This window comes from Otolemur garnettii, unplaced genomic scaffold (genome assembly GCF_000181295.1).
Source record: "Otolemur garnettii isolate 467f Iridium unplaced genomic scaffold, OtoGar3 scaffold00063, whole genome shotgun sequence".
In the NCBI taxonomy this organism is placed as follows: Eukaryota; Metazoa; Chordata; class Mammalia; order Primates; family Galagidae; genus Otolemur; species Otolemur garnettii.
The window spans coordinates 6,786,082-6,800,230 of NW_003852458.1; the positions used below are offsets into that span (position 1 = coordinate 6,786,082).

Sequence of the window (14,149 nt, forward strand, 5' to 3'; positions counted from 1 at the left end):
CGAGCCAAGAAATATAATTTTCAAATTATCTACCTTCTCAGACCACTTCACATTTGCTAGACTTAGCAGTTTTGATTAAAAAGTTAAAAAAAATCAGTTGCTATTATGATCTCAAAAAAATACACACAATCAGGAAAGTGTTTAGAAAGTACTTATCATTTTCTGCTAATGTCAACTCATTTCAATTGAAAGAAAAGTTTCAGAGAAAAACGTTCCATCAGTCAGAAACTGGAAAATCAGAAGTAACAATTTTTGGCAGAAACATAGTAACTTGCCATAATAAATACCTGTTTTCCAAGGATAGTAAGAGATGTTAGGGCTATATTTTCAATGATGGTTAAATATTTTCATTGTTTCCAGGATTATAAATGAGGCCTTTATTCAATCTTAAATGAAAATATCACTTTTGAATTAGAATTATCACTAGCAGAAACTAAACTTTCTATATATGAATAAATGCACATACATCATAAATAAGATATCTCAATTATCAAAGAAATACACGTTCATTATTACTAGGAGTTCCCTTCAAATATTATGAATTTGAATTACTTTTATACAAATATATATTTAATACAAACTTTTTTGCAGTGACTGACTCACTACCTTACTAATCTCATAATTTAAATAACCAAACCCTAAAGTACAATCAAACCCTTTATCTCTTTCTCTGTGAAAGACACAGGAAGAAATAGCAAAAGAACATGGAGTTTAAACAATGTGCACTTTATCCTGTCTCTACTAATCATGAAACTGCTAATTAATCTTCAACCATTCAACAGTTAACTACTGTGTTAACTTTTACTGGTGACATCCCATCTTCTATATTAGTATACATCATTAAAATATAATTCTGCCTACCCTATCATATAGATTTGTTAGTACATATAAGAATAAATCACTGGTTAGAAATTGCTAACAACCTTTAAAAATCTAAGATTTAGCACAAGTCACCTAAAATGCTGAATTATCAGACATCACATTTTTTTCACTGGGGCTGGCACTCCTCATACCACATTTTGTTTTTTAAAAATTGGTTATCAATAAGAATGCCTAGCTAAATATGAGCAAACAGGATCATGCTATGAGATGGCTACTCTCTCCTTTTCAAGACTAAAAAGTATTAAAGATGATGTACTACAGTCATATGGAAAGTGTTTATCTGAAAATGAAGTTGACCTAAAAGAAAATAAGAGTATGAAATGGAAAGACAGGATGTAACTGACACTTTCTCAATCCCTGGCTTGTTCTGTCTGCAAATCCCCGCTTACAAGGCACTACCTATTATAAAGTGCATATTATATGCCAGGCACCAAACTGAGACCCTGCCTCTAAAGACAGCAAGATTACCTCTGCATAAAGAAATATGCCCAAGACTGCCTTGCTAGTTAATCAGAGTTGAGCTGTAAGTCTCTGCCTGTTTGATCAAAGCCTCATGTTTTTCCCAATATACACTCAACAGCCAAAATAGATTTTATCAAGTCCAAAGTTCATTGACTTTGCTCCTGAGCCTGGGCTCAGGGCTTAGTCCCTCTTAGTACATTCAAATTCTAATAAGTTTGGCCAATCTGAATTTTAAATACATAAGCAATTTAAAATATCAAACAAAAGGGCTACTATAAAGCTAGAACAAGACCAGAGGGAAATATGAAAACTGTAAAAAAAAGGATATGGTAAAACAAAAACAAGAATATAAGAAATACAAGTCTAGGCCTTTCATTACAGAAATATATCACTGCATACTCTACAATAGTACAATGGAAAAGGAAATGAAGAACAGAAAAGAAAGAGAGGTGTCCAACAGATTCCTATATATTTTAACCCCACTAAATATTACTACTTACCAAGTCACCCAAGAGCTTTGATGGGGAGATACTAGGAGATTAATGTTGTTTTCACACCTGCTGAGACAATATCCCACCCTACGTATCAAGAAGCATTTCAACTTTCAAGTTTTACTATATGAAACACATTTTGTACACTATAGTTGCCACAGTTAGTAATTCCTCTGATTGATCTGAGCAAAGTAAATTGAAAACGTTCTGAAAAGTTTTCACCATTCTGGACACTATCAAGAACATTCACGATTCTGAGAGGAGGTCAAAATATCAATCTTAACAGGGCTTTGGAAGATGATTTCAGTCCTCACGGATGACTTTGTGAACTCCAAGACTTTAGTGGATAAAGTCACTGCAGATGTGGTGGATACCAGAGGACTATATTTAGAACTGTAGCCTGAAAAATGTAAGGGAACCATTGCATTCTCATAATAAAATGCAAGGGTGTCCAACCCATGGCTTATGGGCCACATGTGGTCCAGGGTGGCTATGAATGTGGCTAACACAAAATCGTAAACTTACTTAAAACATAATGAGAGTTTTTTGGTGGAACTACAATGTGCAATTCCCTAGTGTGAACTTTGTAGGCAACAACATCCTGTTGCCATGTCATGTAAAATGAACATACATATGCTCTTACTATTTGTACACATACGTGGCTTCAGTTTCACGACCAGTGTACAGCTTCCAATGTGTTATTTTCCAAGTGCAGTCAGTCAAAATGGCACCATGAGACATTACATGTGCTTGGGGTAATTTGGTGAGGCAGCAAATATCAATAATATGTTACCCTACCACTGCAATGTTAAGCATTTAATGTCATTTAGAAGTCAGGTAAGCATTCTTATTTGAATGCTTACACCTCCGTGACACCTCACATGTAACTCGCTGCATTTTACAATTGGTCCTCTGTCTTGCCCTGCAGCCAAGACGTAGAAGGGTCCAAAACTTGCTTTCTATTTTCCTGTCAATTAATTTTTGTAATAAAAGTAATTATAGTCCTTTATCTATTATTATTTGTTTAATCCCAGCATGGCTTCTGCAATGTCCCTAAAATAGAAAAATTATGGATATAGATGGATTATTCAATGGAAAGTTGAGAGATGACTACTTTTTTGTTGAGGCAAATAGTAAAGCCCTCTCATGAAATTTTCAAAAACTATAATCTGAAAAGGCATTATGTGAAAAAACACGTTGCCAAATGTGATGCATATGGAGGATTGTCATAGGACAAATTAGTGGAACTGAAAAAAGTCACTCTTCTCAACAACAAAAAATTTTAAGTTATAAATCAGATGGATTCTGTTATAAGAAGCTAGTTGCGTGGTAGCATATTTAATAGCAAAAAAAAAAAATCAAAACTATTTACGTATGGTGAATGAAGTAATGTATAGAAAGCATAGCAGATATAATCTGCCCTGAAAAAAGGGAAGACATTTCTAAAATCAGCTTGTCTCACCAGACTATCACCAGGCAAACTGAAGAAACTGGAAAAATCTATCCAAAGAAGTCTGGAGAGTAAAGCTGCTAATTTAAAATTTTGTGCTTTAACAATGGATGACGGTACTAATGCTACAAATATGGTTCAACTTGCCACTTGTATTAGAGGTATTAATGATGAATATAACATCACTGAAGAAATGGCTTCTTTAGTGTCATTTAAAGATACAACTAAATCAACAGATTTATACAAAGCAGTAAAGAATATGCTAAGATGATTTTCTTTGTCCACTGTCAACATATCTGGTAAAATTCACATAAAAGAGAAGAACTTATAAATTAATAGAGATTGAATCATTGCCAATTCCAGAATTCCTTAAGAGTACTAATGCTGACTATGGCAACATGCTATCAAGTCATTTATGGTATCAAAAACCAAATCTGTGCCAGAACTGGATGATAAAAACCTGCTACAGACTTAGCATTTTTAGCAGCTCTAACTGTTCATTTAAATTAGTTAAGCTGCACCTTCACGGTGAAAAACAACTTACTATGTAGTGTTCCAAATGAAACTGAAATTATGGCAAGCCATTTATGCATTTCATTAAATTGATTTAAACACAGTCCCGTGAACAGTGAAAAATACGTAGCCTTGTTTTCTGATCTGATACAAGAATCTGAAGACAGATTTTAAAATTTCTGGGAAAATAATACTTGGGTGCCTTTGCAACTCCATTTTCATATGGAGTTGACATAAATGTTCAACACTGACATAAATGTTACCTGCCAAATGGAATGCATAGAGCTGCTAGCTGATGTTCAACTTAAAGAAAAATTTGATTATGTCTCTTTATTGTACTTTTATAGGTCCTATCTTCCCAGAGACAAATGTATAGTATCCCTCATTTCACAATTGTACCTTATTTATGTCATCGTTTTTTGGCAGCATCTATGTTTTTGAGCAACTATTTTCAAAAATGAAGCACATTACAAGTAAAATTAGACCCAAATATCTGATAAGCACCTTGAGAACTGAGAACTGCAACTATTTCTATCAAGGCAGATATTGATGCATTAGTTTCTCAAATACAATGTCAAATATCCCACTAGTTTTATGTTGCCCATCTTTCTTTTATTTTTATAATAAAAAAATCAAAAAAGGACATTTTATTACTTAGCTATATACCTTTTCTACATTAGGGATCACAAACTGGAGGCCTACTTGATAATCTTAAAAGACAAACAGGCCATTACCTAATTGGGGTTTTGTTTTTGTTTTTGTTTTTTTTTGAGACAGAGTCTCACTATGTCGCCCTTGGTAAAATGCCATGGAATCACAGCTCACAGCAACCTCAAACTCTAGGGCTTAAATGATTCTCTTGCCTCAGTCTCCCAAGTAGCTGAGACTACACGAATCTGCCACTATGTCTATTTTTTGTTGTAGTTGTCATTGTTGTTTAGCAGGCCTGGGCCAGGTTCGAACCCACCAATGTATGTGGCCTGCGCCCTAACACTGAGCTATGGGCACCAAGCCCCTAATTAGGATTTTTATGTGATGAGTTTTTTGCATATCTGTGGTGGCAGATATCATGAAAATTAAGCATGGACCATTTATTTTTTTGCTCATCAGTTTTCATTAGTCTTTGAGTGGTCCAAGACAAGACTTCCTCTTCCAATGTGGCCCAGAGAAGCCAAAACACTGAACACCCCTGCTTTAATGGATAAGGAATTGCTTCTTATAAATAAGCAAAATGGTGATTTCTTGAAATGGAACCCACACTTAGTAAAGATGACATAAACATTGTTAAAATGACAACGAAGGATTTAGATTATTACATAAAATTAGCAGTAAAGCAGAAAACAGGATTGAGAGAAATGACTAATTTTAAAAGGTCTACTATGGGTAAAATGCTATCAAACAACCTTACATGCTTCAGAGAAATCTATCAAGAAAGGAAAAATCAATGTTGCAAACTTCACTGTTGTCTTATTTTAAGAAATTGTCACACCTACCCCAACCTTTAGCAACCACCACCCTGATTAATCAGCAGCCCTTAATATCAAGGGAAGATATTCTACCAGCAGAAAAAATGTAGGACATGCATGCTTAAGGTTCAAATGATCCATCATTAGCATTTTTAATAGTATTTTTAAATTAAGGTACATAAAAATTTTTTTAAACATAATGCCACTATACACTTAACAAATTATAGTATAACATAAACATAACTTTACATACACTGAGCAACTAGGTAATTTGTTGAGTTGCTTTATCAGTGGTCTCTGATGTATGCCTGTATTACCAAGTAAAATAAGTAGAGAAAGGCAAAAGAAAAGTATCATTACGTGAATAAAAGACTGAAACATGAAATTCTCAGTGATTTTTTTATTCTTTTCTGAACCTAACAAATTTTCTATAAGAAGCATATAATTCTATTACTCAAGTATATTTCTAAATTTATAAAGCACAGGACAAAATCCAGGGAAGAAGCAGAGAAATAATTAACATTGACTGAATACTAAAAATTTATTTTTCATGATAGTTAAGAAACATCCAATAAGTAGTTTAAGGAACAATGAATTTTAAACAGTAATAAAGATTCGAGTCACTTACCTTAGTAAAGTTATTCAGATGGCCTAGCTTTCTCATATTAGATACTCCTTGCAATCTGGCCACATTTTGGAGAATTTCTCTTAAGTTATCAGAAGGATCTAGAAGGAAATACAAAAAAATTTAATATAACTTTACGAGTATTTTCTTAATCGAACACAAAAAATATAGAGTGTTAAAACATTCCAACATCGGCTTTTGGTTTAAACTCCTACTATTCACCCCAAATACATAAATTTAAATGACTTCAAAAGACAAGTGGATAACTCATCCAATCACTTTCACAAATCTACTTCCATACCCATGGTCCAACTCTACATCATCATCTGGAACTTCTCAACCACGAAATCTTAAATTTTGCTTTGGTTTTAATGTGTTCCTCCAAAGTTTATGTGGTAGAAACTTAATCTATAATGCAACTGTGTGGAGACAGAGGTCGGACCTTCAAAGAGGCCATGAAGTCGTGACAGCTATACCTGCATGAATGAATTTATGTTGTTATAGAGAAGGGTTGCTCATCACAGCAAGTGAATTTAGCTTCCTCTTGTAAGCAGCATATCCCACCCTCACCATGTAGTAGCATTTTCTCTCTCTATCCCTCTCATCTCTTCTCTCTCCCTCCTTCTCTTTCTCCTGCTATGGAATGACTCAGCACGAAGACCCTGGCCAGATGTAGGTTCTTTCTAATTTACAGTCTCAGGTATTCTGTTATAGGAGCACGAAAAAGACTAAGATGAATCTCAACCCCCTAACTTTCGCTTCTAGTCACAAATGTAGCAACAAGGACCATTTGAATCAACAAAAAACTAGATAAAACATATTGATGATCCCTGACTAACAATGATTCATCTTAAGAATTTTTCAACTTTATGAAGGTGTAAAAAGCAACACGTAGGTGCTAGACACCACACCTTACTTATATTACCAATCTGTTTTTTACTTTCAGTGTATTATTCAATAGATTATATGAGATACTGAACACTTTTTTATAATACAGGCTTTATATGATTTTGCCCAACTATAGGCTAACGTAAGTACTATGAGTGTGTTTAAGGTAGGCTAGGCTAATCTGTGATGTTCACTAGGTTAGAAGTATTAAGTATTTTCAACATAATATTTTCAACTTATGATGGTTTTACTGGGACTTAACCTATCAGTGAGCTGTGGGACTTCAAGCAACTTAACGTATATATTAACTGGAGACCCCAAAGAGAAAAAAGAGCTAGGGAACAGAATAATTACTTAAAGAAATAAAGGATAAAAACTTTCCAAATTTAATGAAAATAATAAACTAATCAATCAAAGGTCAACAATCCCCAAACAAGAAATATGAAGAAAACCAGACCATGACACATCACAATCAAATTGCTCAAAACCACTGATACAAAAAATCTACAAGATAGCCAGATAAAAGACAATTTGCAAAGAGCAAAGAAAAGGATGACAGATTTCTCATCATAAATAAGGCATAAGAAAAGCCAGTGGAGCAACATTTAAAACAATGAAAAAATGCTTTAAAAGTATAAAAACCATTCAAGCCATGGGCCAGATATAGTCCTGCAAGAAGTAGCTTGCCACCTCTGGAATACAATTCAGTTTTCTCAGGTCTCTGAAAAAACAATCGCCATGTTGATATTTTAGTTTAAGAGCCATTATGACTTCCTTTGAGATTTTCATCTGTTAACACAAACCCAAGGAACTATTTGTTCTCAATTAGTGTTTTCCTCTCCAAGTGAAACTGTTTGTATTGTCCTGCTTTACATTTATTTAGCTTACACCTGCCTACCTTATTTCATCCTGTTATACTGGGAGTTGGCTATGACAACCAATTTGGTGTCAAACTATCAAGCGGACCATTTATCCTAGCTACTTATACTCAGTTTGAAGTGGCTACATGCTGAGATTGTTCATCAGATTTTACAGTATCCCCCATGAATTTTACATTAATGTATATTTTTAATGTGAAGGAAGTTCAATGGTCAGTGGTTTAGTATATGTCTTTATAATTAGAGATTATTTGCAATTATTTTTAAACTAGAATGAAAACCACACATCATTGGGTGAGATCAGACCAACTATAAAGAATTACAAGAGGCCATGAAAAGGTCACTACTAGTATTTAATAGCTTTTTGTTATTATAACATGTATCTGTTAGAGGAGGTTGAGGAAGAAAAATTATAAGCAAGCCAATGGCGCTAAAATGACTTAAAATATTTGGGAAGTTTATGAAAATTTCATAATAACCCTTAAAATAATTTAGGGCAATATAGGACCTACGGCAGTTTGCAAAGCTGGAGTTGAAGATACTTTACAAACTGAAGTCAGTGGGAAATTCACCTAATGGAAATGCATAATCCAAACATTTTACTTCAATTTATTATTCAGGTGTCAGATACCAAAAAAGTGACAATATGGGTACTAATGTCTAATGATCTAACAGGACTAATAATAGTTATGATGACTAGTCTGAGGCCAGGCACAGTGGCTCACATCTGTAATCCTAGTACATTGGGAGGCTTAGGTGGGAAGATCATTTGAGGCCAGTTTGAGAGCTGCCTGAGTCAACACAGCAAGAGTCCACCTCTACAAAAAAATAGAAAAATGAACTAGACAGGGTAGTGTGCACCTGTAGTCTCAGCTACTCAGAAAATTGAGGCAGGAGGACTGCTTGAACCCAGGAGTTTGAGGATACAGAGAGCTATGATCATGCCATTGTAGTCTAGCCCAGGAAAGTGAGTAAGACTATCACCAAAAAAAAAAAGATGATTATTCTGAAAAAATATTCTTCACACAGGCTGTAGATTTTTAAATATTGCCAATTTTCTGGGTACAAACTGATTATAGATATTTTTATAAAAACCATAATTTTATTCCTACAAAACAAAATCTCATGTTTCAGTATATTCATTTAGCAAGTATTAAATGAATGTCTCATTATGCTACTATGATTGGTTTCTATTTTAGGTACTAGAAATACAGCAATGGCAAGACAGGTCCCTCTCTCATGTAGCTCACACAGAAGTGGAAGAAAACTGACAGCAACAAACCCCATGCACACAATTTTAAAACTGAATCTAATACTGGATCAAATGTTTGCCCACATCAAAATGTACCAGCCTTTCCTTACTTCTCATCTCTTTCTCCTTTATACAATTATTTACCAAGAATGCGCAACTATAGAAAGATTTCAAAGTTTTTTCATAATGTGCTTGCTAAAAGACAAAACATGTTTCATCCCAAACTAATTTAAAATACTATCAGGGTCATTTTAGACACTGAACTACTAATGTTCATGTGGTTTACCTGGTATTTCAAGTTAAAGTTCACCTTGTAATGAAATGAAAACCCTTGGCTTCTTCCTTACCTGATAGATCAAGGAGTCAGCACATGTTTTCTGTAAAGGGCCAGACAGAAAGTATTTTAGACTTTGCAGGCCACAGGTCTCTCTTGCAACTATACAACTCTGATGTTGTACAAGAGAAAGCAAGTATAGAAAATCCATAAAATCCATAAAAACTAGACAGACTCCATACACATTGCATCACAAGTATCTAACTAGTACTCCACTTGAAAACAAAACTGAAAATCATAGATCAATAAATTGTGGCAATGAAATACAATACACAGAAATACAATAGATCATACGGAGCTCCAATTAACAAACTCATATTCAAAGATAGCCCATAAAATATTAAGAAATAAATGAATATACAAGTTTCAGCTCAAATGTTTCAAAATTCTAAATTTTCTATAGTCGTATCATTCTAATCTTGAACAATTCTTTGATTAATCAATCATCAGTCCAGAATGTGCTAGAAAAGAGGACTTTTTACACACATATAGATTTGCAACCTAGTTTCTATATTTGATGTTATTAAATATGTTTTTCTGTATCACTTTTATAGTGAGGATTTGAAAGAATATTTTTGTAATGAAAAGAGTGGAATTAGAATGTTCCCAACACAAAGAAATGATAAATGCCTTAAGAGACAGATACCACAATTACTCTGATTGGAGTAATTCACACTGTATGCCTGTATCAGAACATCATATGGACCCTATAAAGACGTACAACTATTACATACTTATAATCCAAAAGAAATTTTAAAAATGTTAAAATATAAAAGGTTTTTTATAAAGAATTTTTCAGAGGTACTATTTTATAAAATTAGTATTACAGTATATTAACAATATACCAAACAAAACAAATCATCTGGGCAAAAAGTAAAATCTTAAAAGAAAAAATATAGATCTTTGGTCGCATCAAAATGCACAATTTCTCTTCATCAAGATAATTAAAAAAATGGCTGGATAAGGTGACTTGTGCTTGTAATTCCAGTTATTCAAGACACTGAGGCAAGATGCCTGTTTAATGCCAAGAGTTCAAGACCAGACAGGGCAACAAAGCACAAGACTCAACTCCAAAAAAATTTTAAAAAGTTATCCAGGCCTGCTGGCCCACCTATACTTGAGTCCAGGAGTTCGAGGGTACAATGAACTATGACCACTCAAGCCCAGGCAATAGACTAAGACCTTATCTCTAGAAAATAGAAATTTAAATCATAAAAATAAAAAAAATGAAATCCACAGAGTAGAAAAAAACATTCACTGTACAAATATCTGACAAGACATAAATAAATAAATAAAAATTGTCTATGAATCAATGATAACATAACCCAGTTTAAAATGCAAATAAATTAAAACCACACCTATAAGAATGGCTAAAGTAAAATAAAAAATTAACAACACAGAGTGTTGGAGAGAATACAGAATAACTGGAATTCTTACACACTGTTAGAAAAGCATAAAATGTTGCAACCACTTTAGAGAAATATAGGCAACAAAAATCTATCAATATTTTAACTCTGCAATTCAACTCTCAGAATGTAAGCCTATAAATACACCTGTACAGGAATATTTATAGCAACTTTATTCATAATAGCCCCAAATGGGAAACAACCCAAATGTCCATCAACATCTACACACTGGAATACTAAACAACAATAAAAGAAAAAAAAAACTAGATACAAACAACATGGATAAATCATTAAAAAGATTAAAAAAGTCAGATCAAATGTATCATTCTATTAATATACAATTTGAATATAACCAAAAGTAATCTATAACAAGATAAATTAAATAATGTTTGCTGAGAAGTAAAGTAACCACCTGGAACCAGACAGCAGGGTTTAGGGCAGCAGTTCTCAACCTGTGGGTTGCAACCCCTTTGTAACAATGAAAATACATGCTGCATATAAGATCTTTATACTACGATTCATAACAGTAGCAAAATTACAGTTATGAAGTAGCAATGAAAATAATTTTATGGTTGGGGATCACCACCACACGAGGGCTGCGGCATTAGGAGGCATTAGGAAGGTTGAGAACCACTGGTTTAGGGAAAGGGATGAAAACACGCTGTATCTTGTCTGTAGGCAGCATATAATTATTAAATAAGTACTTAAATATATATACTTTGTTTTATGTTAATTATACTACAATAAAAATTACCATTTTACCATAAAGATGGTTACATGACAATAATATGAGCAACACCAAAAATAAATAAAATATATAAACATTGACATATACATGCAGAATACAAATAAAGAAATGCCAAGAGAAGGCTACCATTTAAGCCATATTTATATATTATATACTTACTCATTCATTTAGGCATTTATTTATTTCCTGGCTCAATTCTCTGTGTATGTGGACATGTTCACACACATCTGTATGTCAAGTTATCTTTGACTTTTTCCTCTCCCTGACATCACAAATTAAACTGGACAGTTGAATTATTACTCCTTTCCAACATTTCTGATATGCCTTACTTCCTTTTATTCAATTAACCATCATTTCTTTTTTTCTTATTTTTTATATTTTTTTTAATTGAATGGTAACTGTACATTAATGCACTTCTGGGGTACAGTGTGGGGTTTTCACACACAATCTGAAACACTTCCATCAAACTGGTTAACAAAGCCTTCAGGTCATTTTCTTAGTTATTATTTTAAAACATTCACATTCTACTTAACCATCACATTTCAATCACTCTTCTACCTTGTACCTTAACTATGGTAAAAGCTATACAATGGATTCCCCCACACTTATGCTATCTCCATTCTAATCCAATTTCTATGTCATTGAGAGATTAATTGTAAAAATATAACTTTTTTTAACTTCAGGTAAATGTGATGGTACAAAGAACCAAATCACAATATTTGAATTTATTAGAGTCCCTCTTGCAGCTATGTTCCACACCCAAAAGGTGCGTCATACACTTCTACAATGTGCCCATTCAGTGGGAGAACTCCAAACTCTCCTCCCCGCAACTTGAATTGAAATGAGTTTTTCTCTTATGTGGGCTGAATCTACTGGCTTCATATTAATATTGAGTACACTGGATATTTGCTTTTCCATTCTTGTGATACTTTACTGAGAAGAATGTGTTTCAATTCCATCCAGGGCTGAATAGTATTCCATGCTATGCATATACCACAGTTTGTTAATCTGTTCCTGAATTGATGGGCATTTAGGTTGTTTGCATGTCTTGGTGATTTTAATTGAGCTGCGATAAATAATCTAGGGCATATGTCCTTATGATAAAATGATTTTTTTTCTTCTGGGTAGTTGCCTAGTAGTAAGATTGTGGGGTCAAATGGGAGATCTAATTTGAGTTCTTTAAGGATTCTCCATACTTCTTTCCAAAGCTGTATTAGCTTGCAGTCCTACCAACAGTGTAAAAGTGCTCCCCTCTCTCCACATCTGCAACAGGATCTGAAGCTTTGGAACTTTGTAATGTGGGCTAATTTTACTGGGGTTAGGTGATACCTCAGGGTGGTTCTGATATGCATTTCTCTGATGATTAGGACCATGAACACTTTTTTCATGTTTGTTAGCCATTCATCTGTCTTCCTCCAAAAATGTTCTGTTCATATGTCTTGCCCAGTGATAGATGGATTTTTAGCTCTGTTTTTGTTGATTACTTGAGTTCTCTTGAGATCCTAGTTCTCAAGCCTTTCTCAGATTCATAATACACAAATATCTTTCCCATTCTGAAGGTTGTCTATCTGCTTTGATTGTTGGGTTCTTAGTTGGGTAGAAACTTTTCAGTTTAATTAAGTCCTATTTATTAATTTTTGTTGTCCTTAATGATTACCACAAAAGTCTTCTTCATAAAATCTTTCCCCAGGTCATCATCTTCAAGAGTTTTTCCCACACTTTCTTCTAGGATTTTAAAACTTTCCTGTCTTAGATTTAAATCTTTTATCCATACTGTATCAATTTTTATAAGTGGTGAAAGACATGGATCAAGTTTCAGTCTTTTACATGTGGTCACCCAATTCTCTTAGAACCATTTATTGAATAGGAATTATTTTCCCCAGTGTATGCTTTTGTTGGGTTTATCAAAGATCAGATGGCTGTAAGGGATTGATTTCATCTCTTGGTTTTCTATTCAGTTCCAAATGTCTACGTTTCTATTTTTGTGCCACTACCATGTTGCTGTGATCACTGTGGACTTGATAGCCTGAAGTCTGGTAGAGTGATGCCTCCAATATTGTTTTATTACTAAGAATTGCCTTGGCTAGATGGGCTTTTTTCTGAATCCATACAAATGAAGAACTATTTTTTTCCAAATCTTGAAAGTATGATGTTGGTATTTTAATGGAGATTGCACTGAATCTTTAGATTGCTTTGGGTATAATAGACATTTTAACAATGTTGATTTTTCCTAGCCAGGATCATGGTATCCCCTTCCACTAGTTAATGTCTTCTACTATTTCTTTTCTTCGCATTTTGTAATTCACTTTGCAGAGATTCCACACCACTTGTGTTAGGTATATGCCTCCATATTTCATTTTCTGTGGAGCTACTATAAAGGGAAATGTGTCTCTGATGACTTTCTCAATTTAGCTGTTATTGGCATATACAAAGACTACTGATTTATGGACATGTTTTATACCCTGAGACATTACTGTATTTCTTAAACACTTCCAGAAGTCTTGTGGTTGAGTCTCTGTGGTTTTCTAAGTATAAGATCATATCATCAGCAAAGAATGAGAGTTCAAACTCCTCTGTTGCCATTTGGATGCCCTTTATATCCTTCCCTGGCTTGAATGCATTGGCTAGAACTATATTGAATAGCAGTGGTGACAGAGGGCATTCTTGTCAGGTTCTAGTTCTAAGTGGAAAAGCTTTCAGTTTTACTCCTGTTCAAGACATTAGCTGTGGGTTTGTAACAGTTGGCTTCAATCA

The 14,149-nt window shown here is 33.8% G+C and overlaps 1 protein-coding gene across 2 annotated transcripts in view; it reads right to left on the reverse strand.

Moving 5' to 3' along the window:
• RICTOR (RPTOR independent companion of MTOR complex 2) overlaps positions 1-14,149 on the reverse strand; it is a 138,167-nt gene that overhangs the window by 74,751 nt on the left and 49,267 nt on the right. For both annotated transcript variants that reach the window (XM_003792948.3, XM_003792949.3), the window contains exon 3: positions 5,893-5,990. In XM_003792948.3, coding sequence (XP_003792996.1) covers positions 5,893-5,990 — 98 coding nt within the window. The remainder of the gene's footprint in view (positions 1-5,892; positions 5,991-14,149) is intronic.